The sequence below is a fragment of the Lepidochelys kempii genome, chromosome 1 (assembly GCF_965140285.1).
Source record: "Lepidochelys kempii isolate rLepKem1 chromosome 1, rLepKem1.hap1, whole genome shotgun sequence".
Lineage (NCBI taxonomy): Eukaryota > Metazoa > Chordata > Testudines > Cheloniidae > Lepidochelys > Lepidochelys kempii.
The window spans coordinates 207391753-207418794 of NC_136380.1; the positions used below are offsets into that span (position 1 = coordinate 207391753).

Sequence of the window (27042 nt, forward strand, 5' to 3'; positions counted from 1 at the left end):
TGAAACCTTTGGGTCCTCGAAACTTCCTTCCAGGGAGATGCCACAAGCCAGCAGAAGGGTCTTATAGTGCTGGATGAGGTTGTATATCACAAGTGAGTGCGTGCTCTCAGATTCCTTCTGCAAGCAGGACTGTACTTGACACAATCTCTCAGTCACAGACAGGTTCTGATCCAAAGGAGGTGGTGCCAAGCTGGCATTGATTTCTGAGATAAGGGACACAAATTAGTTTATTTATTCAGTACATGGAGAGAAAGGGGTGAGGAAATGTGGGATTCTCTGAGGCTACCTAAACAGAAAACACTGAGCATATAATTGAAGCTTGAACAAATAATAAATCCATATTGTTTTGATGCAGTAGGGATCCAAGGAACTAACTGAGTACTAGTTTATTTATAAAGAATAGCTCAGATGTAGTATCTGGTTATCACTGAGATCCTGCTTTTACCCCTGTATCACAGGTGAGTTGACTGAGGTACAAGGAAATATAGTCACTTGCTTGGTCACATTCAAGCAGATCAGCCTGCAACTCCATGCTTTCTTGACCTTTTCTGTAACCATCAGACTTCACTGCCTCCTTTAGAAATGGAGGAACAGGAAATATATGTAACAGTGGCAAACATGTCACTCTCAGCCCTGGGTGTTAATGATTAACATGGCTGATTGCTTTTGTCCTGCAACTGAGCTGGGTTACGGACTCTCATAGGGGGCAAACTCTTGGAAGCCATCTCCCAAAAGGGATGCCATCTCCTCACAGTTCTTTCCTGAAACGTGTGGTGTTTTGCAGTTTGGCCTGTCTGGCAATCCTCACTTACCAGTCTGGTCATCTTGTTTCTGCTGCAATGAGACATAGTAGGCATCCTTTCCACCCCAGCATACAGACAATCCAACTACCAAGATGTCTTCACAGCCTTTGATAGGAAACCCATCATCTTTAACCTGGATCCGCTGGGGAGATCTTACTAAATAAACATTTTTTGAAAGTTATAATTCTAAAACAGCATCCATAAATATAGCAGTTTGTTCAGCTGAAAATCTAATAATGAAACAACCCAACGCAGCCTGGAATTCTTAAAATTAAACAAATGCTTTAATTCTCTTATATGTATCAGACTCTCTTCCTCCCCCCTACCCTCAGTTCTTTTTAACTAGCGACTTTAGAATAGCAAGGTGTCCAACACAAAACCACCACTTAGGATTCCTTACAGAGATTTGGCTTTCTGCCTCATAACATACCCAAGAGTTGGGGTATAATGGTATTCCCTCACCCTGCATTGGGGCACATCTCATTTTTAGTCAAAATTATGTATTACATTCTTGTTGCTGAGACTATAACTTTTTTGGTTTGGTTCCTATGTTCAGGCAAATCCTCCAGTGCTTAACTCCCTGGTTTTTTGTTTTTATGTGGGGGGAAGGGGTGTTTATAAGATAGGAATAGAGAGTAAAACTAAAAACACAACAGTACATGTGGGGATTTTTGCCATCAGGCGTAGAGAGCTTCAGAGACAAGCTGTTGCTGATGGTTCCATCTCCTCCGCTGAGACAGATAGAGGGAAGATGCTGCTTGCTCACACTTCTTAAAAGATGGAGGAGGAAAGAGGTTTGGAAAAAGGCAAAAGCAGTTATCCTTCTTCCTCTAAGGAAACTCTGCTTGAATCAGCCTCCCAATTGCTCCTGAATGGCTGCCTTCTTTCCACTGCATCGTCCCCTTAGGAGAGTTGCAGTATATGAATACTACACATGAAAAAGTGCAGGAGTACAGCAATGATCTGAGGGGTTGGGGACTGGATTGAATTTCATAGGTAAACAATTAAATGCACCCAAATTAACTTCTTGTAAATTGGAAAGTATTTGACCTCAGATCAGATCAGCCCACAATATTTGTAAAGAATACTGCCTGGGTAGCAGAGGCCATGAACCAGCTGCTTACGTTTGTTTCTGAACTCAAAAACATTTTTTCTGAACTTGGTGCCAAGATGAAAGCCATTTATGTATCTCCTCCTGTATCACCAGAAGAAGACTACAACACCATTCCATTTTAAAATGTGGGATGTGATAAGTTTTCAGTTCATATTTGCTCTGTGCACTAACTAGTCCAAGTGTGAGTGTTCCTGTGAACAAGATTCTGCAAATAAATACAGGAAGCAACTACTTAATGTCCATTGCGGGATGGTAATGCTGGTAGCCTTTTAAATAAGGCTGGGGCTATCCCATACTCCAGCCACCTTTGTCTTCCCAGATCCACCCTTTAAATGATTCACTTAGTGCTATTCATCTTTCCCTCCTGATACCCAACTCCTTCTCCCAGTACTCAATTTATATGGTAGTCTTTATCCTCTTATTTAGGTAAACCCAAAGAAATAAATTTATAGTCATTCCCATTAACTCCCCAGGTTAAACAGAGTACTGTTCACAATTTAATGTGGTAGGAATGTGAAAGAGGAACTCACCTTGTTTGAATCTGCCACCTATAGTTGACTTGGGGGACAAGAGACATTTTGTTCTTTCACAAGCCACTGAGATGGCAAATCTGCTGTTGTTCCTCCATTCTCTGATGAAGGTCTGGAAGAGAGCTTTGTCACTTGCCACGTCAATAATAGTGAAGTTTTCAGCACTGCATGAAATAAGTGGCAAAACATGTTGAGATAATTGCAATGAAAAGCCTTGGTCTGTAAAAGAATTGTCTTTTACAGGGTTAGTGTCAAGCAAAATCTCACATGTGTCTCCATTACCAGGATTAAATGGCAGTGTTTCTGTGTGGTGGTCTGAGCTAGGTTTGCTATTCTGCAGTGGCTGAAAAGGTGGGACTTCATCTATGTGGCTGACATTTTTGTTTTTTCCAAACGTTAGAGAAAATGTGCCAAAACTTTTTGGAACAGGTTCCTTAGGAGGCGTTGGAGGAATAAGTCCTTTGCTGATATCCGGCTGAGGGTCAGATATTCTGTTCCTTCCCTTGAGCAGCAGAGGATTATAAACTAGTTTCTGAACATCCAGGGCTCCCTTATTGCTCTCCTTAACTTCAAAATAGTTCTTTAAACCCTGGCAAGTGGAGAATGACTCTCTTGGACAATAGCTGAATTCAGAAATTGCACCTGGCTCTTGTTTCCTATTTGAGATTATCAACTTTCCTTTTGAGGAGGAGACTCTTGGACTTAAAACAGATTTATTATCTGAAGGACTAGGCCATCTGTCTAAAATATCTTGCAACCCTGGGCTTAAGTCAAATGAATGATCAGACCATACCACTGGATTGGTATTCTTTTCCACAGCTTGTTGGGCATTCTGAGGCCTTTCACCTTGATCCAATCTTGTGTCCTCTGGTCTGGGATCTTCCTCCTCACGCCTTGATTTTCTTAACCCTAGCTCAACAAGAGCTGCAGACAGACTGTCTCCTTGACAAGGAGGTAAGTCTACATTACCTAAAGCTTCAGCTATCTGCAAAGAATCTATATCAGAGAATATAATAGACACATCATTACACTGTGCTGGATGCTGATGCTCATTCCAGTTTATACTGACAGTTAATATATCCTGAATAGGCTCCAAGTTCTGCTGATGCAAAAGGTCAGCAAGAGAGCTGGAAGTGGCTTTAGGCGGAGGAGTCACAACCTTCTGTTCCGCAGATTCTGCCCCTTCAGCCTCATCTGTGTGGATATCTGGAGGGCCATTGACATAACTGAAGCTATCATCAAACAGTAAACTGTCACTCATGTTCAGACTAGTTTCAGGAGGGGGGTGGCACTCAACTTGTACAAGCACAGTGTGAGGGCACTGGCCATTGGAGGGAGAGACTGCCTTCTGAAGACCTTGAGAGGCACTTTCCTTCACTGAATTTTGAGTCTGATAACCTTGTAAAAAGCTACACAGTTGTGAGTCAGTGAAAGAAAAATCATTTCCTTTAAGACAAAATGCAGATTCTGTGCATTTCATTGCAGGCTGTAAATTAGGGCTTCTAGAGCCCAAAGCATTAGTGCAATGTAAATCTGTGGTTTCTTTCGTGGTATTTCTTGTCCCAAGATTTGAACAGACCACTTTTCTAAGTGCTGCAGCTAGCTTTTCATTTGCAACATCTTCATTTTGTAAAGTGCTGGCACAGTGTAGTTTCATGGAGATTTTCTGCACAGGTATCTCTGCCTGCTCTGTATCTTTTGCTCCCTGCTGTCTTGCAATTTCAGCTGCCACCTGCTGTTGTAATATCCTATTAGTCTGTGTATCCAACTGGAAGCTGTCTTCAAATTCTTTGGAAACTGAAAACAGTTGAGGAGAATAACCATTTTTAATATCTTTTGCAACACAAACAGCTCTGGATTTTACTGTGGAGTCTTTCAGAAAATCCTCAGGCTGATTAGCTGCTTCACCCATGCCTCCAGTTTGTAACAATATTCCTTTGGGCTTTTCAGTACATGTTTTGCCGTCATTTTGAATTTGAAAATGAAAGGATTTATTTTCATCAGCGTAAAAATAAACAGTTTTCTCTTTGCTAGTGCTCCCATGCATGTTTGCAGAACTGCTTGCTGCATCATTACAAAGATCTGTGCCTAGAACCATTTGTTGTTTGGCGGGTATCTTTTCAGCACAGTTTTTAACTGGTTGGATTTTGCTCTGTTTAATACCAATGTATTCATTTTTCGCTGACCTGCTAGAAATTCCCAGATCTCGCAGAGTATCATCTGCCTCCATATTCATCAGTGGAGCATCCCTCACTACATCCCTAGCTTCCAGACAATTCACTGTGTCTTTAAGATTGGATTTATTAGTAGTGGAAGGCTCCGTAAGTAATTCCTCCATTATCTCTTTGCTCTCTGGTTGCATTTTGTCCACTTGTAAAGATTCTGAGCCTTTGACAGTGAAGCGCTTGTGAGCAGATGATTCATTTTCTCCAAATTCCTTGTTCTTTCCATCTGAAAAAGACTTAGCTTTAGACTTGCTATGACTGGATACAGAGGGCCCATTTATCTTTGTTGTGTGCATTCTTGACTCATCAAGCAGCAACTGATGTTGTTTTGAAGCAGCGCTTTTGCCCTCAGTTTTACTGAAACTAGTGCCCATAGTCCTCCTGTACCCAGATGCCTTAGAAGTTTTCCGTGAAGTGAAGCTCAAGGTTGGTCTCTTTCCCTTTTCAGTAGGGAATTCTTGAGTTGTTGCCCCAGAGCCTGCCTCATTTTTGGTCAGAAAAGTAACTTCCCTGTTTTCTTTACCTTTGCCCAAATTTGGCCGCTTTCTAGGGCTGTATACAATGACATCACCATTTCTCTCTTTTGTCTGGGTGTGATCTTCCTGTAATTCATTTTGGGGCCTGGGATTTGACATACTAGCACTTAACAGCCTTTTATTTCCCTTTTTAATATTTGATGAATTCCCAGCTTGAAAATTGGTGCCTTTATCAGGTATAATTCTGTACCCTTCATTGTTGAATACTTTTAAAATCCCTAGTGAACATTCTCCATTCAGTTTATATTTTCTGTCCTCCAGCTCTGATTCACTGCTGGTCATGGAAGATGTATCAGACTCAAGAAAAGAATCTGGGTTCCATTGCACTCCCATCATAGCCAAGTCCTGCTGTAGGAGTATTCTGGCTTCCTCCACAATAAGAGATGCTGCTTCACTTTCCGTTAAGCCCTTCATTCCCACCATCCAGATACAGTGGGTATTCCGACGCTCCTCAGCTGCCTCTTCATCTTCATCCACTGCTCTACGAATGCTAATGGAAGGAAAACAACTTGAAATTAGACAGAAAGTTGTTTAGAAACATTCATACGGACAACAATGAACAATCAAAGCAAGCACCATACTGCTGTGTTCTTATCTTCAATTAGGATAGTAGTTTCAATGAACCATTATGGCAAAACATGTTTCTGGACCACACAGGCTGCACCTTCTAGGAAATGAATATTCAGTGGTGGTGGTTGTTGTTTTGGGTTTTTTTAATGAAAGTGAATGTAGTGCTAGTAGAAGGTATAAGAGTGACCATGCTAAGGCTGCAGTGCAGTGCCCCCATGCAGGTTTTCCCTCACTCCTCCCTCGGTGTGACAAAAACCTGGAGCAACCTATGTAACAGTAGGTAATTGTGGACTCAAATTCAAACTCAGTACTTAGCTGTTGTTTGTTAGGATATAGATATTCAGGCCTGTCTGTAAAGGCCTATACTCTAAGAACGTAGGTGTATTCTGATCACTTGGCTAGTTATAGAGGTATAAAAGAAACAATCAAAATCACTGTCGGCCGGTGTAAGGGCCTTCTCTTAGCCCTGGTCTACACTAGGACTTTTAGGTCGAATTTAGCAGCGTTAAATCGATGTAAATCTGCACCCGTCCACACGATGAAGCCCTTTATTTCGACTAAAAGGGCTCTTAAAATCGATTTCCTTACTCCACCCCTGACAAGTGGATTAGCGCTTAAATGGGCCTAGCCAGGTCGAATTTGGGGTACTGTGGACACAATTTGACGGTATTGGCCTCTGGGAGCTATCCCAGAGTGCTCCATTGTGACCGCTCTGGACAGCACTCTCAACTCAGATGTACTGGCCAGGTAGACAGGAAAAGAAACGCGAACTTTTGAATCTCATTTCCTGTTTGGCCAGCGTGGCAAGCTACAGGTGACCATGCAGAGCTCATCAGCAGAGATGACCATGATGGAGTCCCAGAATCGCAAAAGAGCTCCAGCATGGACTGAACGGGAGGTACGGGATCTGATCGCTGTATGGGGAGAGGAATCCGTGCTATCAGAACTCCGTTCCAGTTTTCGAAATGCCAAAACCTTTGTCAAAATCTCCCAGGGCATGAAGGACAGAGGCCATAACAGGGACCCAAAGCAGTGCTGCGTGAAACTTAAGGAGCTGAGGCAAGCCTACCAGAAAACCAGAGAAGCGAATGGCCGCTCCGGGTCAGAGCCCCAAACATGCCGCTTCTATGATGAGCTGCGTGCCATTTTAGGGGGTTCAGCCACCACTACCCCAGCTGTGTTGTTTGACTCCTTCAATGGAGATGGAGGCAATACGGAAGCAGGTTTTGGGGACGAAGAAGATGATGATGATGAGGTTGTAGATAGCTCACAGCAAGCAAGCGGAGAAACCGGTTTTCCCGACAGCCAGGAACTGTTTCTCACCCTGGACCTGGAGCCAGTAGCCCCCGAACCCACCCAAAGCTGCCTCCTGGACCCGGCAGGCGGAGAAGGGACCTCCGGTGAGTGTACCTTTTAAAATACTATACATGGTTTAAAAGCAAGCATGTGAAAAGATTACTTTGCCCTGGCATTCGCGGCTCTCCTGGATGTACTCCCAAAGCCTTCGCAAAAGGTTTCTGGGGAGGGCAGCCTTATTGCGTCCTTCATGGTAGGACACTTTACCATTCCAGGCCAGTAACACGTACTCGGGCATCATTGTACAACAAAGCATTGCAGAGTATGTTTGCTGGCGTTCAAACAACATCCGTTCTTTATCTCTCTGTGTTATCCTCAGGAGAGTGAGATATCATTCATGGTCACCTGGTTGAAATAGGGTGCTTTTCTTCTGGGGACACTCAGAGGAGCCCATTCCTGCTGGGCTGTTTGCCTGTGGCTGAACAGAAATGTTCCCCGCTGTTAGCCACGGGGAGGGGGGAGGGTTGAGGGGGTAGCCACGCGGTGGGAGTAGGCAAAATGCGACCTTGTAACGAAAGCACATGTGCTATGTATGTAATGTTAACAGCAAGGTTTACCCTGAAAGAGTGTAGCCACTGTTTTATAAAATGTGTCTTTTTAAATACCGCTGTCCCTTTTTTTTTCTCCACCAGCTGCATGTGTTTCAATGATCACAGGATCTTCTCCTTCCCAGAGGCTAGTGAAGATTAGAAAGAAAAAAAAACGCACTCGAGATGAAATGTTCTCTGAGCTCATGCTATCCTCCCACACTGACAGAGCACAGACGAATGCGTGGAGGCAAATAATGTCAGAGTGCAGGAAAGCACAAAATGACTGGGAGGAGAGGTGGCGGGCTGAAGAGAGGGCTGAAGCTCAAATGTGGTGGCAGCGTGAAGGGAGGAGGCAGGATTCAACGCTGAGGCTGCTGGAGGATCAAACCAGTATGCTCCAGTGTATGGTTGAGCTGCAGCAAAGGCAGCTGGAGCACAGACTGCCACTACAGCCCCTGCGTAACCAACTGCCCTCCTCCCCAAGTTCCATAGCTCCTATCTATCCACACCCAGACGCCCAAGAACGCAGTGGGGGGGCCTCCAGCCAACCAGCCACTCCACCACAGAGGATTGCCCAAAAAACAGAAGGCTGGCATTCAATAAATTTTAAAGTTGTAAACTTTTAAAGTGCTGTGTGGCATTTTCCTTCCCTCCTCCACCACCCCTCCTGGGCTACGTTGGTAGTCATCCTCCTATTTGTGTGATGAATGAATAAAGAATGCATGAATGTGAAGCAACAATGACTTTATTGCCTCTGCAAGCGGTGATCGAAGGGAGGAGGGGAGGGTGGTTAGCTTACAGGGAAGTAGAGTGAACCAAGCGGCGGGGGGTTTCATCAAGGAGAAACAAACAGAACTTTCAAACCGTAGCCTGGCCAGTCATGAAACTGGTTTTCAAAGCTTCTCTGATACGTACTGCGCCCTCCTGTGCTCTTCTAACCGCCCTGGTGTCTGTGTGATTTGCCTCAACCTCCCACCCCGCCATAAATGTCTCCCCCTTACTCTCACAGATATTGTGGAGCGCACAGCAAGCAGTAATAACAATGGGAATATTAGTTTCACTGAGGTCTAAGCGAGTCAGTAAACTGCGCCAGCGCGCCTTTAAACGTCCAAATACACATTCTACCACCATTCTGCACTTGCTCAGTCTGTAGTTGAACAGCTTCTGACTACTGTCCAGGCTGCCTGTGTACGGCTTCATGAGCCATGGCATTAAGGGGTAGGCTGGGTCCCCAAGGATAACTATAGGCATTTCAACATCCCCAACAGTTATTTTCTGATCTGGGAATAAAGTCCCTTCCTGCAGCTTTTGAAACTGATCAGAGTTCCTGAAGATGTGAGCGTCATCTACCTTTCCCGGCCATCCCACGTTGATATTGGTGAAACGCTCCTTGTGATCCACCAGAGCTTGCAGCACTATTGAAAAGTACCCCTTGCGGTTTATGTACTCGCCGGCTTGGTGCTCCGGTGCCAAGATAGGGATATGGGTTCCGTCTATGGCCCCACCACAGTTAGGGAATCCCACTGCAGCAAAGCCATCCACTATGACCTGCACATTTCCAAGGGTCACTACCCTTGATATCAGCAGATCTTTGATTGCGTGGGCTACTTGCATCACAGCAGCCCCCACAGTAGATTTGCCCACTCCAAATTGATTCCCAACTGACCAGTAGCTGTCTGGCGTTGCAAGCTTCCACAGGGCTATCGCCACTTGCTTCTCAACTGTGAGGGCTGCTCTCATCTTGGTATTCATGCGCTTCAGGGCAGGGGAAAGCAAGTCACAAAGTTCCATGAAAGTGCACTTACGCATGCAAAAGTTTCGCAGCCACTGGGAATCGTCCCATACCTGCAACACTATGTGGTCCCACCAGTCTGTGCTTGTTTCCCGAGCCCAGAATCGGCATTCCACAGCATGAACCTGCCCCATTAGCACCATGATGCATGCACTGGCAGAGCCCATGCTTTCAGAGAAATCTGTGTCCATGTCCTGATCACTCACGTGACCGCGCTGACGTCGCCTCCTCACCGGTATCACTCTGCCAGGTTCTGATGCTGCATATACTGCTGGATAATGCGTGTGGTGTTTAATGTGCTCCTAATTGCCAAAGTGAGCTGAGCGGCCTCCATGCTTGCCTTGGTATGGCGTCCGCACAGAAAAAAGGCGCGGAACGATGGTCTGCCATTGCTCTGACAGAGGGAGGGGCGACTGATGACATGGCTTACAGGGTTGGCTTCAGGGAGCTAACATCAACAAAGGGGGTGGCTTTACATCAATGAGTATTTCAGGCAGGACTTCACGGAGGGTTCCAATAAGAAATGGTGCACCTAAGTAATTGTTCTTATTGGAACAAGGAGGTTAGTCTGGCCTCTGATTGATACATGGCTAGATTTACCTCGCTGCACCGTCTCTGTGAGTGACTGCAGTGTGACCTAGAGGAATGAGTCTCCTAGACAGGGGAGGGGGGGAAGCAAATGAGTACAAAACAAATCTGGTCTATTTCTTGTTTTGATCCACTCCATCTATCTTTTACATCTTTGGCTGGCAGCAGACGGTGCAGAAGGACTGCAAGCCATCCACATCTCATGGCTGCTCGGCAGAAGACGGTGCAGTAGGACTGCTAGCCATCCTCATCTCTTGCCTGCCTGGCAGAAGATGGTACAGTACGACTGCTAGCAATCCCTATCACCTGCCTGCTCACCATAAGATGGTTCAATAGGACCGACTGCAGGACTAAAGAGAATGACCTGGTCAACTCACTCCAAATTTAGTCCCTGCGCCCATGTCTGCCCAAGCGCTCCTGGCCGACATGGCCAGGAGCACCTTGGACATGACGATGATGGCTACCAGTCGTATTGTACCGTCTGCTGCCACAAGGCAATGGGTTGCTGCTACTGTGTAGCAATGCAGTACCGCATCTGCCAGCACCCAGGAGACATACGGTGACAGTGAGCTGAGCGGGTTCCATTCTTGCCGTGGTATGGCGTCTGCACAGGTAACTCAGGAAAAAAGGCGCGAAACGATTGTCTGCCCTTGCTTTCACAGAGGGAGGGAGGGAACGGGGGCCTGACGATATGTACCCAGAACCACCCGCGACAATGTTTTAGCCCCATCAAGCATTGGGATCTCAAGCCAGAATTCCAATGGGCAGCGGAGACTGCGGGAACTGTGGGATAGCGCCCCACAGTGCAACGCTCCGGAAGTCGACTCTAGCCTCGGTACTGTGGAAGCACTCCACCGAGTTAATGCACTTAGAGCATTTTCTGTGGGGACACACACATTCGAATATATAAAACTGACTTCTATAAATTTGACCTAATTTCGTAGTGTAGACATACCCTCCCTGTGACAGTCTGAGGCCCTGTTCTTAGGCTAAGGCCCTTGGCTAAGCAGCGGAGGCAGCCATAAGCTGGGAAGCGAACGGTCACATCCTCACATTCCAAACTTGTCACATTGAAATAAGGTGCTATTGGGCTGTTAGGAATACAATCCTGTCCTGATAATGCCTATTGCCTCCAGAGAAAGGGAAGTGCCTAGAAGATGTAAAAGGAAACTTAGTCTGATAGCATCCTGTCTGGCAAGAACTCACTTATCAATTGCTGGGATGTGAAATCCTCACTTCTGTATTGTTTTGTCATTATAGTTCCCACTTTGCTATTGTTTATTTGCATGGTCTCTGTGTGGTTCTGTGATTGTTTCTGTCTGCTGTATAATTAATTTTACTGGGTGTAAACTAATTAAGGTGGTGGGATATAATTGGTTACATAATCACGTTACAATATGTTAGGATTGGTTAGTTAAATTTCAGGAAAATGATTGGTTAAGTTATAGCTAAGCAGAACTCAAGTTTTACTATATAGTCTGCAGTCAATCAGGAAGTAAGGGGGGGGAAATGGGAACAGGGAATGGGGGTGGGGAATTGGAATCATGTTTTGCTAAGGGAGGGAATGGGAACGGAATGGGGGTGGGGAAATTGGAATAATGTTTTGCCAAGGGGGGGAAATGGGAACAGGGACACAGGTAAGGCTCTGTGGTGTCAGAGCTGGGAAGGGGGACACTAAGGAAGGAAACTGGAATCATGCTTGCTAGAAGTTCACCCCAATAAACATTGAACTGTTTGCACCTTTGGACTTCAGGTATTGCTCCTCTCTGTTCATGCGAGAAGGACCAGAGAAGTAAGTGGGTGAAGGAATAAGCCCCCTAACATTGTTCTACTATGTCAGCTCACAATTAGCACAGTCCTGAAAGCCCACTATGTGGGGAGTGACCATTAATTTAAATGAGTGCTATGCACAAAGGAGCTCAAGGTGAACAATTAGGATTTTTTCATAGGGACAGCTGTTTACTAGGAAGTGGATCAAAGCCACCAATATAATTTTCCTTTGATGTAGTCCATACAAACTTTAGAGAAACTGCGGGTAAAAACCAGTTACTTACCTTCTCATAACTGTTGTTCTTCGAGATGTGTTGCTCATATCCATTCCAATTAGGGGTGCGCGTGCCGAGTTGTCAGAAAGTTTTTCCCCTAGCACCACCAGTCAGGTCGGCTGTGGAGCCCCCTGGAGTGGCACCTTCATGGCGCTCAATATATGACCCTGCCGACCTGGCACCTCCTCAGTTCCTTCTTGCCAGTTACACCGACAGAGGGGAAGGCAGGTGGGTTTGGAATGGATATGAGCAACACATCTCGAAGAACAATAGTTACAAGAAGGTGAGAAACCGTTTTTTCTTCAAGTGATTGCTCATATCAATTCCAATTAGGTGACTTCCAAGCCTTACCTAGGCAGTGGGGTCGGAGTTAAGGAACTGCTGATTGTAGCACTGCTCCGCCGAAAGCTGCATCATCTCTGGCATGCCGGACGATGGTGTAATGAGATGTGAACATATCTACTGAGGACCAAGTTGCTGCCCTGCAGATTTCTTGTAGTGGGACCTGGGCCAGGAACAGAGCAGATGAGGCCTGAGCCCTTGTGGAGTGTGCCGTAAGAGCCGGGGCTGGTATTTTGGCCAGCTCTTAGGACGTGCGGATGCATGACATGATCCGGGAAGATATTTTTTGAGACGACACCAGGAGTCCTTTCATCCAGTCTGCCACAGCTACAAACAACTGGTTCGACTTTCTGAACGGCTTAGTGCGCTCAATGTAAAAGGCGACTGCTTGCCGAATATCCAGGGAGTGCAGCCTCTGCTCACGGCTACCGGCATGATGCTTAGGATAAAAACCAGGCAGGAAAATATCCTGACTAGTGTGGAAGCGTGACACAACCTTAGGAAGAAAGGCTGGGTGAGGTCTGAGTTGCATCTTATCCCTATGGAAAACCATATGAGGTGGGTGTGAGGTAAGGGCCTTTAAATCAGACACCCTCCTTGCTGAAGTAATGGTGACAAGAAAGGCTACCTTCCAGGACAGATAGAGAAGGGAGCAAGTTGCCAGCGGTTCAGATGGGGGCCACCATTAGCCTGAACAGGACCAGGTTAAGGTCCCAACCAGGGACAGGCTGCCTCATCTGGGGATGTAGCTGTTCCAGACCCTTGAGGAACCAATCAACAATAGGGTTGGCGAAGATGGAGTGTCCAGACACTCCCTGGCAGAAAGCCAAGATAGTAGCGAGGCATACCTTTAGGAAGGACGCTGCCAGGCCTTGCTGTTTCAGGCGCAGAAGGTACTCTAAGATAAGAAGAATAGGTGCCTGGAGAGGGGGTGTATGACACGGGTCACACCAACAAGTACATCTTTTTCACTTTGCTAGGTATGTGGCTCTAGTGGAGGGCTTCCTGCAGCCGACTAGGACCTCCCTTACCTGTTCTGAGCACAGAAGCTCCATGGGGTTCAGCCATGAAGCTTCCAAGCCATGAGGTGGAGGGACTGCAGGTCGGGGTGATGCAGATGACCATGGTCCTGAGTGATCAGGTCGGGAAGGAGAGGCAACGTGATTGGGGTGTCCACTGACAGTTCCAGGAGTATGGTGTACCAATGTTGTCAAGGCCACATTGGTGCCACCACAATTATCTCTGCCCCATCCCAGCGGACCTTGAGTAGAACCTTGTGCACGAGAGAGAAAAGGCATAGAGTAGGCGGCCTCTCCACAGTAGCAGAAATGTGTGATTGAGCCCAGGCTCTGTTTCTGGAAGGAGCAGAACATCGGGCACTTTCTGTTGCTCTGGGTGGCGAACAGATCGACCTGGGGAAACCCCAACCTTTGGAAGATGAAGTGTATGACATCCGGCCAGATGGACCACTCGTGATTGCGGAAGGACCTGCTGAGGTGGTCCGCCAGTGCGTTCTGAACTCCTGGTAGATAGGATGCTTCCAGGTGAATGGAGCGGGCTATGCAGAACTCCCACAGCTGGAGGGCTTCCCGACATAGAGGAGAGGATCGGGCTCTATCCTGCTTGTTGATGTAAAACAGGTCAGTGGTGTTGTCCATCAGAACTGCTAAGCACTGACTTTGTAGTCAGGCCTGAAAGGTCTGGCATGCTAGTGGCACTGTCCTCAGCTCCTTGATGTTGATATGTAGGGAGAGCTCATCCTGCGACCAAAGGCCGTGCATTTGGAGGTCTCCCAAACACGCTCCCCATCCCAGAGGTGACGCGTCCATTACTAGGGACAAGGAAGGCTGAGGGCTGTTGAAGGGGACTCCTTTGCACACTATCCAAGGATCAAGCCACCACTGACTCGAGCACCTGCTCCGGGACCGGGACCACTGAATTCAGACTGTTGCATCCTGGGCGATAGGCTGAAGCGAGGCACGCCTGTAGAGGCCTGAGCCTCAGTCTGGAATGCCAAGTCACGTAAGTGCAGGCTGCCATGCGGCCGAGGAGACACAGGCATCCCCTTACTGTGATGGTCGGGTATTGTCAGAGGCTTGGAATCAGGACTCTGGCAAAAGTGATCTTGCCTGAACCAAGTCCAACACTGCTCCAATGAATTCTATTCTTTGGGTCAGTGCCAAGGTTGACTTGCTCAAATTGAGGAGGAGAACCATTCTCTCGAATGTGGATCTGACCAATCAGACTTGAGACTCCACCTGCCCCCTGGTGCGGCCCCAAAGCAGCCAGTCGTTGAAGAAGGAGTTTACCTGCGCCTGCATTGACCGACATGCGCTTGGTGAACACATGGGGGGCTGTTGAAAGGCCAAATGAAAGGGCCGTAAATTGATAGTTTGTGGTTGACCACGAACCGTAAGAATCGCCTGTGTGCAGGCCGAATAGCTATATGGAAGTATGTATCTTTCATCTCGAGGGCGGATCTAGTCTCCCGGATCCAGAGAAGGAATAATTGTGCCCAGGGAGACCATGCGGAACTTCAACTTTACCATGAACTTGTTGAGTCCTCGCAGATCTAGAATGGATCTGAGACCTTCCTTGGCTTTGGGGATTAGGGAGTATTGGGAATAGATTCCCTTGCCCCAGAGTTCCTGAGGAACCTCCTCCACTGCTCCAATGGCAAGGAGCACCCATGCCTCCTGGATAAGGAGTTGCTTGTGGGAAGGGTCCCTGAAGAGGGATGGGAAAAGGGAGGTGGGAAAGAGGGTAGATGCAGAATTGGAGAGAATATCCCACTTCTACCATATGGAGAACCCAGCGGTCTGAAGTTATTTGGGACCAAGCACAGTAGAAGTGGGACAGACAATTCAAGAAAGGTGGGGAAGGATCCGGAGTTGAGACTGGCATGCCATCCTTGGGCGCACCTTCAAAAGGCCTGCTTGGAACCCAATGATGGCTTAGTCAGGCCCAGACCCTGGCCCTGGCCCTGCCTGGGCTGGGGGTGGGAAGGCTTTCATTTGCCATTCCTGCCCCTTCTCCTGTAAAAGGCCTGTCTTAGCTGAGGAGGATAGGAGCCTTGCTGCTTCTGCTGAGGCTTGAAATGTTTATGTTGGGTTGCAGGGGTGTGCATACCCAAGGATTTCATGGTAGCCCTGGAGTCCTTTAGGCTATGCAGCCTAGAGTCAGTCTGCTCCGCAAACAGACCTGCCCCATCAAAAGGCAGGTCCTGCATGGTCTGTTGAACCTTGGGCAGGAGTCCCGAGGCCTGCAGTCATGAGCTACACCTCATGGCAATACCGGAGGACAAGGTGAGTGCCGCTGAGTCCGCAGCATCCAGTGAGGCCTGTAAAGAGGTCCGTGCCACTGCCTTGCCCTCCCCTCTATCGCTCAAAACTCCTCCCTGGACTCTGTTGGCACCAGCTCCTTAAACTTGAGCATCAAGTTCCAGGAGTTGAAGCTGTATCTACTCAGAACTGCCTGCTGGTTGGCAATCCTGAGTTGCAACCTCCTTGTGGAATACTCTTTGCGCCCCAATAAATCTAGCGCCTGGCATTCTTGGACTTGGGTGCTAGGGCTTGTTGTCTTTGCTTCTCCTTTTCATTTACTGCAGCCACCACCAATGAGTAAAGCTGCGGTGTGTGAAGAGCTATTCGCACCCCTGAGATGGGACAAAATAGTTCCTCTCAACACCCTTCGCGGTGGGAGGGATGGAGGCCGGGGTCTGCCAAATGGTCTTAGAATCACAGAATATTAGGGTCATCTAGTCCAACCCCCTGATCAAAGCAGGACCAACACCAACTAAATCATCCCAGCCAGGACTTTGTCAAAACTGGGCCTTAAAAACTTCTAAGAATGGAGATTCCACCACCTCCTTAGGTAACCCATTCCAGTGCTTCACCACCCTCCTAGTGAAATAGTTTTTCCTAATATCCAGCCTAGACCTCCTGCTCTGCAACTTGAGACCACTGCTCCTTGTTGTGTCATCTGCCACCACTGAGAACAGCAGAGCTCCATCCTCTTTGGAACCCCCCTTCAGGTAGCTGAAGGCTGCTATCAAATCCCCCCCTCATTCTTCTCTTCTGCAGACTAAATAACCCCAGTTCCCTCAGTCTCTCCTCTTAAGTTATGTACCCCAGTTCCCTAATCATTTTCGTTACCCTTGGCTGGAGTCTCTCCAATTTGTCCACATCCCTTCTGTAGTGGGGGGACCAAAACTGTACACAATACTCCAGGTATGGCCTCACCAGTGCCAAATAGAGGGGAATAATTACTTCCCTCGATCTACTGGCAATGTTCCTACTAATACAGCCCAATACAGCCTTCTCGGCAACAAGAGCACACTGCTGACTCTCATGCAGCTTCTCGTCCACTGTAATCCCCAGGTCTTTTTCTGCAGAACTGCTGTTTAGCCAGCCAGTCCCCAGCCTGTAGGGGTGCATGAGATTCTTCCTTCCTAAGTGTAGGACTCTGCACTTGTCCTTGTTGAACCTCATCAGATTTCTTTTGGCCCAATCCTCCAATTTATCTAGGTTACTCTGGACCCTATCCCTACCCTCCAGCATATCTACCTCTCCCCCCAGTGTCATCTGTGAACTTGCTGAGGGTGCAATTAATCCCATCATCCAGATCATTAATAATGATGTAAAACAAAACTGGCCCCAGGACTGACCCCTGGGGCACTCCGCTTGATACCGGCTGCCAACTAGACATCGAGCCGTTGATCACTAGCCGTTGAGCCCAACAATCTAGCCAGCTCTCTATCCACCTTATAGTCCATTCATCCAATCCAACCTTTTTTAACTTGCTGGCAAGAATACTGTGGGAGACGGTATCAAAAGCTTTGCTAAAGTCAAGATATATCACATCCACTATTTTCCGCATATCCACAGAGCCAATTATCTCATCATAGAAGGCAATCAGGTTGGTCAGGAATGACTTGCCCTTGGTGAATCCATGTTGATTCTTCCTGATCACCTTCCTCACCTCCAAGTCTTGGCACTGGCCTGTATGGTCTTGATGACGGGTAGAGCCACCCTCGATGGGCCTTCCGGGGCCAGTATGTCGACCATCAGGTCCTCCAACTCCACCACCTCCTCGGCCTGCAAGCCCATATTTCATGCCATCCTGCAACGGTGGTCCTGGCGGGTATGGCTGTATATGGGGGGCAGTCCAGAGATGGAGGTGCCTGCAATCACCTCGTCTGGGGAGGATGAGGAGGAGGCTAATGGGGGAACAGGGTCCTCCTGACCCTTTTGGTCTCCAGGAGCCTCCTGTCGTGCCTCTCTGTCAGGGCCATCCACACCTGGATCAGGCTCAGGAACAGGTGTTAGTTCCAGGGGATGTAGTGCGACCAGTACCTCCTCAGCACCCCTAGAGGTGGGACGACTGGCTGATGCCTTCAGCAGCCGTGGTTCAGAGGTCGCCAAACAGGAACCTTTGGATTGGGTGCCCTGGGCCTGGTGGTACACCCACATAGTCCAAAATGGCCACTGCACTAGTCCTTGCCACTGCACAGGCCACCACCTCAGGTCTTCCACAGCCTGACCAGAGCCGGCCCCGCTCTGAGTATCTAGACCCTGTCTCAGAGTCTGAAGAAGGGGATCGGGACTGTGATGGCCAGGGCGGCACTGAGCGGCGCTGCGAGGCTGGAGAGCGGTGCCATGATCAGGGTTTGTGCGGGGATGCGGACCAGTGCTGGGATGACTGGTGCCGGAAGCGGGACCTGCTGCACAATGGGGAATTGGTGTGAGGATTGGAGTCACGATTGGGAGGGCTAGCGCAACCTGGAGCAGCGCTGCAGGTGTGACTGCGCCAGGACTCTGAGGAGCGGTGCTGAGGGATGGAGCATTGCCAGTTTGCCTCGAGACGGTGCCACACATTGCAGTACTGGAGGCTTGACTTCAAGGACCGGGGACTGCAGTGCCATTATGGCAATGAGGTCCCTCATGGCCTCAAAGGTGTCCAGGGTGGACGGCAATTCCATCTCCTCAGTGACCTGGCTTGAGGAGTCCAATGGCACCGGACTCGACGGTCCCCCTTTGTGGGGCCGAAGTTGGTGGTGCCGGCTCCAAAGTCTTTGGCCCCAGGTGCTCTTCTCTGGGACACACCCCATTGGCTGGCTCCAAAGGGGTGGGTCTCTGAGTCAGAGATCCATTCCTCCCCTGCTTCCAGTGCTGCTTCTGCATCAGGAAATGGGAATGCCACAGGTCTCTCCCAGAGTCCTTCCATGGTGCCACTTCTACCACTGCCGCCGGGGCGCTGCGCACCGATAAGCTAGGTGCCGGGTCTTGCCATGCCGATGTAGGTTGCAGTCTAAGTGCTGCCTCCATAAGGAGCTGCTTGAGGCAAAAGTCTCCCTCCTTTTTTGGTCTGGGGCAAAACCCTTTACAAATCCTGCATTTGTCCATTTAGTGTGCTTCCCCCAGACACTAAGCAAGCATCGTGCGGGTGGTCGCCCGTTGGCATGGGCTTATTGCAATACTTGCAGGATTTGAACCCTTGGGATTTAGGCATAACCCAAGTCCCAAAGGGGAACACAGTAGGGGTGAAAGGGAAGATCCTCCCCACCCCCAACAATCATCTGCTGTAACCGAAAACACTAAAATTAAACTTAACGAGGCTAGGAATAACTGTGAACTAAACTAAAAGCTAGGGAAAACGAGGAGAGCGAGTCACCACAGTTCCAACGACCGTCACTGGTGGTAAGAAGGAACTGAGGAGGCACCGTGTAAGCAGGCTCATATATTGAGCGCCATGAAGGCGCCACTCCAGGGGGCTCCACAGCCAACCATAGGGTGCTGCTAGGGGAAAAACTTTCCGACAACTGTGCACACAGCGCGCACACACCTAACTGGAATCAATATGAGCAATCACTCGAAGAAGAAACCATGTTCATGTTATAATGGAACACCTAACAACTATATCAGTTTTGAGTGTGAGAACAGGCTCTCTGCAGGGATTTAACTTACTTCACCTGCGTAGACATGCCGTATGGGTTACTTTTTGAATGGACAGAAACTTTTGCTTTATTACAGTGTTAGTTTGGCCAATGGTTTAGTTTAAAAAGGTACCTCAAGCACAAACTTCACAAAACCCCCACAAAGCATAGTGGAATTACACCAGTAAAATAATTAGCAGCCTCTTCAAGTGACAACTTGCATTTAAATAAGAAATGTACAGATACCTCCATAATTAATACGGCTCTTACTGGGTATGCAAAATTTAATTTATAAGTTTCTAGTTGGCGTTCCTTCTGCTGACAAACCAGCTCACAAATTTACAGTTGTCCAGTTAAATCTTTACAATAGTACTCTGTACTAGCAGTTTTCTCTAACATAACACTAGTAAAGGATCTCAGACTGTTACAACACAGGATTAATCAATTAGAACACTCCTGATGAGAAGAGAAGTATCATCCCTGTTCAACAGGGGGTGAAACAGACACTGAGGGTAAGTCTACACTGCAATAAAACACCCGTGACTGGCCTGGCTCAGCCGACTAAGGGCTGAGGCGATAAAACTGCAGTGTAGACATTTAGGCTCTGACTGGAGCCTGGGCTCTGGAACCCCAAAAGTGGGAAGCGTCCCAGAGTCCAGACTCAGCTCCACAGCCCAAGCCAGCTGATAGATATTTTAGTGCAGTGTAGACATACAGTACTCTGACAGATAAAGTGACTTTCCCAAGGCTATACAGTGGGTCAAAAGAAAAGTAAGGAACAGAACTCAGGACTCCCAAACTCATCCTATAACCACCACATGCTCTAATTCATTAGAAGTACTCTTGGAACTATATAGTCAAGACTGAATAACTTAACTCCATTTATAGTGGAAAAGAATGCACTCAAACAGGTGTCCAGGTTGACAACTTGTTGATCTCTCTCACCTTTTGAATGGTACAGCATTCTTCAGGGCAGTTTCCACTTCAGCAGTATTTCCTTTAGCAAGATCAGCCACTGTGATGAAGCCAGCATTATAAAGAGCTCTGGCATGCTGCGCATTCAGCAGAGATACCCGAACCAGGTCACACAGCTCCCTCTGGACACCAAAGGTGAGGCGACTCTGGAACTGGGAGAGCAACTGTTCCATGTTGTGCCATCCCAGACGGTTAGAGAAAACTGTTACCATCCCTGGAACATGAAAATTACATTCTGTTAGGCTTAATTTAACTTCAATTCTAAAAAGTTAGATCCATTTTCCTCTGTAATATTAGTTTGAACATGCAAAAATAATATAATTTAAACTAAAAATTATCTCTTTACAAGTCAGGCAGCATTCTTGATTCCCCAGTATAATAATACTCTTATGTTGCTAAATGTCTTGACCTATGCTACAGTCAGAAAAATGCTGTATAACCAGGAAACAAGCTGTAGCCTCTGTATGAAATATTTGATCAGGAAATTGCCAATACAGAAGTTCTACTCTTTAAGATGACAACATTGCTCCCTTTCTACTCTATTATCTTAACATTAAATTGCAATTAAATAGAGACTGACAGACGTGAGACCTTGGAAGCACAGAAACGTCAAAAGATATGTGCCAACATTACAGACAGATTATTCATAAATTTTTATATCTATCTATAATTAGTTAGATATCCATCTTTGTGAGCGAATGATGGTATTTTAACTCCACAGAGCAGGGTGGGAGTTCCCAGGACAGGCAAACAACTCCAGAGAAGAACTGCACATACTAGTTCAGACTGGGTTCAAGAGGCCCAGCAGACAAAGAATGGACTTTTGGTATAAAGGGGAAGACTGAACAGTGTCAGTGATCCTCTCTGATCCTCCAACTGACATGAAACTATAACTAAGAAGGCAAAACCTTCTTGGAAGGATTTGAAGGACTTTGGCAACATATCGGGGTCTCCATGTTGCAAACTGATGACACCTGGCAAGCTTAGCATGTTGCATAGATTGTCTATTGGCTTGTGCTGTGTTTCCTCTGTAATGTTTTGTTCTGAAATAAACATACTATGCTCCGTCACTGGCTGGCTAGTCACTGGTATTAGTAACCCTGCCATTATCCCTTGAGGGAGAGTGAACCACAGGTGCTGAACTAAGATCAGACCCACTAGGGCAGTGCTCTCCAACCTTTTTACACCCAAGATCCCTTTTTGAATTTAAAGGCAACCCAGGATCTACTGCACCCCTTCCCCAAAGCCCTGCCCCACTCACTCCATCCCCGCATCCTCACTCACTTTCACTGGGCTCGGGTTCGGAAGTGGGTGCGGGCTCTCGGCTGGGGCCAAGGGGTTCACAGTGTGGGAGGGGGCTCTGGACTGAGCCTGGGGCAGGGGATTGGGGTGCAGAGGGGGTGAGGGGTGCAAGCTCTGGGAGGGAGTTTGGGTGCAGGAGGGGGCTCCGGTCTGGGGCACAGTGTTGGAGTGTAAGAGGGGTGCAGGCTCTAGGAGGGAGTTTGGGTTCAGGAGGGGACTCCAGGCTGCGGCAGCGGGTTCGGGTACAGGAGGTGGTACAGGGTGCTGACTCTGGGAGGGGGGTCAGGGTGCAGGAGGGAGTTTGGGGTGCTGGCTCTGGGGGAACGTTCAAGGCTGGGGGTTGGGGTGCAGGAGGGGGTATGGGGTGCTGACTCTGGGAGGGGGCTCAGGGCTAGGGGTTGGGGTATAGCCTACTGCCAGGCAGCACTTACCTTTGCCGGCTCCTGGTCTGTGGCGCAGCATGGCTACCGCTAAGGCAGGCTCCCTGCCTACCCCAGCCCCAAGTCATTCCTGTAACAGGCCAACATGCCCCTGCTGCCCCTGGGGGCGGGGGGCATGTGGCTCCACGCACTGCTCCTCTCTGCAAGCACTGCCCCTGCAGCTCCCATTGGCCACAGCTCCCCATTCCTGGCCATTGGGAGCTATGGGGGCAGGGCTTGCAGCCAGGAGCAGGGCACAGAGGGAGATCCCTGGGGCTGCGGGGCCACGCTGGCCGCTTCCGGGAGTGGCATGGGGCCAGGGCAGGCAGGGAGCCTGCCTTAGTGGCAGCCCTGCTGCACCACTGGAGTTGTGATCAACTGGGAGATCCTCTAGGATCTACTAATTGATCGCGATCGACTGGTTGGTGACCACTGCGCTGAATAAACACAATGAATTGCAGGGGGACTGCAAACCTAAATCCCCTGTCTCTAGAGAGAGGTGCCACAGGTCCTTGCCCATAAAGAGGTGACAGTTACAGTCCTGAAACCTAAGAGGGAGCCCTTCAGGATATCATGGAGGGGGCAGAAGTGCAGTTTACTCCAAAAACTGTGACCGGGACCATCTAAGCTTACATCCTAGTATAAAGCTATTATTTCATTTGTGGTTCAAATTCTAGCAACCACAGCTATTAAAAGAACAATTCAAGCATCGAAACTCATGAAGTGCCAGAGTTAAGACTGAATGTACATCCTTAATTCTGCCCCTGGTGCAAATATAAATATTACAGGGTTTAATTACCTAAAACACATACTATTTTCTCAATATATTGTATATATTTTTTCTACAATACTACATACATATGTAGGATTTGGCTATTTTTTTATTCTTGTACTCAGACTATAACACCTGATTTTTCATAGACTATCTTCTCAATAATGTATGCATTTTATTAATTTTATTAGTCCTAATGTACTAATACCTTCAGCAGAAAAAATTTTCTTTGGAGACACCTCTAAGCAATTACCGTGGTAGCACTCTCACAAGCCATTTCTTTAAAGAAACACACTGATTTATATTGTGTATTTCATAAGGTTTGTTTTGTTTTTAAATGTCTCATATAGAGAAATATCCAGGTTTTGGTAGGACCTATCCTCAAACTATTTTAATAAAGTTCAGATATTACCTTTCTCCAAACAGCAGATGTACTTTAAAATAGTGTTAAAATATTTTTTATGAGTGAAAATTTGAGTACAGAATTTGTGTTTGTAAATCACAGATCTGAAAGTTATCAATATGTTCCTAACGAGGCAAGTCCAAGTAAAGTGAAAAATATTTTTTTCCAAAACGTGATTTAATTGGCATTTCTAGGTGCTAAATATTTAACTTTATTTAAAAGCCTACAACTTTAATTTTTTTGAGTTGAAAATTTTCAAAAAATTCTGATTTCTTATAGAGCACCCTTTAAATAGTATGTCCAGATTTTTTTAAAAACCCTTTAAAAATTAAAAGTTATCTTGTTAGCTATTACTTCTAACTATAGTAGTAGGTACATAATTCTCAGACAGAAATATGTCCCCTTACAACATATTATTGTGATTGCAATTAGATATATTAATGAAGCATCATTGATAGCTATGTAACCATTCAAAAGGAATTCGCAAAAAGAAAAGGAGTACTTGTGGCACCTTAGAGACTAACCAATTTTTTCATGCAGTTGATAGATTTCCACTCCATACGGCTAAATGCAGTGCCTTGCATAATGACAGGTTTCAGAGGAACAGCCGTGTTAGTCTGTATTCGCAAAAAGAAAAGGAGTACTTGTGGCACCTTAGAGAATTGGTTAGTCTCTAAGGTGCCACAAGTACTCCTTTTCTTTTTGCAAAAGGAATTGTAACTGAATTCCAAACTCCTATATATGTCAGCATGTTTTCACTACTTTTCTATGTTATACTTCATCTGCACTATGTTGTAAAAGTAACCTTCCACACAAACTTCTACATGGATAGATTTTACAAAAACTAGACAAGCCATTTACAACACAAACTTTGCTTCTCTACAAAGGAAAAAGGACACTAAACTATCTAAACTGCTACATGCCACAAGGAGCCACAACAGTAGTTCCCTTAACCCACCCAACAATATTGTTAATCTTTCCAGCTATACTCTTAGCCCGGCAGAAGACTCTGTCCTATTGGGGCCTCTTCTTTTGTCTCACCAGGCCCACGAACATGATACAGTTCTGTGGTGACCTAGAATCCTACTTTTGACGTCTCCGACTCAAAGAATATTTCCAACACACCTCTGAGCAATATACTAACCCACAGAATCCTTCCTACCAACACTACAAAAAGAAGGATTCTGCATGGAGTCCTCCTGAAGGTTGAAACCACAGACTGGACTTCTACACAGAGTGCTTCCGCCAACATGCACGGGCTGAAATTGTGGAAAAGCAGCATCACTTGCCCCATAACCTCAGCCGTGCTGAACACAACGCCATCTACAGCCTCAGGAACAACTCTGACATCATAATCAAAAAGGCTGACAACGGAAGTGCTGTCGTCATCATGAATAAGTTGGAATATGAACAAGAGGCTGCTAGGCAGCTCTAACACCACATTCTACAGGCCATTAGCCTCTGAGGATTACCAAAAGAAACTACACCATCTGCTCAAGAAACTCCCTGAAAAAGCACAGAAACAGATCTGTGCAGACACATGCCTAGAACCCCGACCAGGGGTATTCTATTTGCTACCCAAAATCCATAAACCTGGAAATCCTGGATGCCCCATCATCTCAGGCATTGGCACCCTAACAGCAGGATTGTCTTCCTATGTGGACTCTCTCCTCAGGCCCTACGCTACCAGCACTCCCAGCTATCTTTGAGACACCACTGACTTCCTGAAGAAACTACAATCCACTGGTAATCTTCCTGAAAACACCATCCTGGCCACTGCACCCCATATTCATCATAGTGGTATGATTATGATATGATTATGACATAATTATGATGCATCTAGTACAAGATGTGTCATGTGAGGGGTCTATGGAAAAGTTATGATTTGTTATTTGTATGCATATAACATTTTTGTATCTGAAGTTATTGACTATGTATCTGTATTTCAAATGTGGTTACATCTGGGTGATACCCACTAGGCAAGATGCTTCCAGTCTAGACAGCTGACTGAAGGGCCTATTCAAGGTAACGGGCCATTTAGGGAAACAATAGGCCTTAGGAGAAGCTTATCCCCCACCTGGTGAGCCTTCCTGGGAACGCTTCAGATAGCATATGGACAACGGCTGCTGTGACTCATTGGGAGCATGCCATGGCACATGATCAATTCACATGAAACTAAACTCCATTTTGGTACCTGTATTTTCCCAGCCCGGTTTGTGGAAACTTAACTTAGAACAAAGGCGTTCCCGCCATATGGAAAGGCTATAAATAGGGCCCTACCAAATTCACGGCCATGAAAAACACATCACGGACCATGAAATCTGATCTCCCCCCGTGAAATCTGGTCTTTTTTGTCCTTTTACCCTACACTATACAGATTTCATGGGGGAAACCAGCATTTCTCAGATTGGGAGTCCTGACCCAAAAGGGAATTTCAGGGGGAGGGGGAGGTACAAGGTTATTTTAGAGGGGTCACAGTATTGCCATCATTACTTCTGCGCTGCCTTCAGAGCTGGGCGGCCGGAGAGCGGCAGCTGCTGACTGAGGGCCCAGCTCTGCAGACATCAGTGCAGAAGTCAGGGTGGCAGTATCATACCATGACATCCTTACTTCTGCGCTGCTGCTGGCAGTGGCTTTGCCCTCAGAGCCGGGCTCCTGGCAAGCAGCCGCCACTCTCCAGCTGCCCAGCTCTGAAGGCAGCGCCAGCAGCAGCACAGAAGCAAGGATAGCAGTACAACAACCTCTCCTACAATAACCTTGTGACCCCCCCCCCACAACTCTTTTTTGGGTCAGGACCCCTACAATTACAACACCATGACATTTCAGATTTAAATAGCTGAAATCATGAAATTTACTATTTTAAAAATCCCATGACTGTGAAATTGACCAAAATGACTGTGAATTTGGTAGGGTCCTATGTAGAGTATCCTCAAGCCAATCAGCTGGGTTTTTATTGAACAAGAAAATTGTGGCAAAGGAAACGATGCTAAGCTACCATGAATTGATAAAAAAATATCTCGCCCTCCAGGAAATTCCACACATCCTTTAGGCAAAGGCTACTTTATGGGTTTGGGATAGAACTAGAGGTAAAAAATATTTTCCCTCACCAATGATACCCATTGCAAATAATCCAGATCTTAACCCAAATCATGAACTTAAGAGCTTTAAACACTAGGAGAGCCATGGAATACAACTGGTTGGCCAGCTATTCAGTAAAGGTTTCAGAGTAGCAGCCGTGTTAGTCTGTATCCGTAAAAAGAAAAGGAGTACCTGTGGCACCTTAGAGACTAACAAATTTATTAGAGCATAAGCTTCCGTGAGCTACAGCTCACTTCAACTTTTCTAACTTTTAGACATCAAAACTAACTTTAACTAACTTTAATTAGCCCAGTCTCACATGGTTTTTTCAAGTTAGGCATTATGTTTCTCAGCTTTCTAAAAAAGCTAATTTATATAGAAAGCTAATTTTAATAGAAGAAATGAGGTCTGGTCAATTAGGAAACAAAAAAATTATAACTAATTGATATCAACCTTTGTAGACAACTTTCCTAACCAAAATATGTCCATATATGACACACTGGGAAATTATCCTCGAGGAATGGGATTTCCTCTGGAAAAGAGGACCAGCAACCTCAGTCTGTTGCATGATAGAAAATACTGGGATGCAATCCATGACCAAATATCACAAATTGTTGGATATTTATTACCAAATGAACAGTTGGTAATCCTCCTGGCGCTTCCTAGTGAAAAATAACCACACAAAAGGAAATGAAGTAGTAATGTCTCATCTACTAGAAGCTGCTCCC

General features: G+C 46.7%; 1 protein-coding gene across 2 annotated transcripts in view; it reads right to left on the bottom strand.

The window, feature by feature from the left end:
• Window positions 1-27042, bottom strand: part of POLQ (DNA polymerase theta) — a 135633-nt gene that overhangs the window by 43166 nt on the left and 65425 nt on the right. For both annotated transcript variants that reach the window (XM_073309856.2, XM_073309867.2), the window contains 4 exons: window positions 20311-20554; window positions 2448-5698; window positions 813-959; window positions 7-203 (listed from right to left, as the gene is read on the bottom strand). In XM_073309856.2, the coding sequence (XP_073165957.2) occupies window positions 7-203; window positions 813-959; window positions 2448-5698; window positions 20311-20554 (3839 nt within the window). The remainder of the gene's footprint in view (window positions 1-6; window positions 204-812; window positions 960-2447; window positions 5699-20310; window positions 20555-27042) is intronic.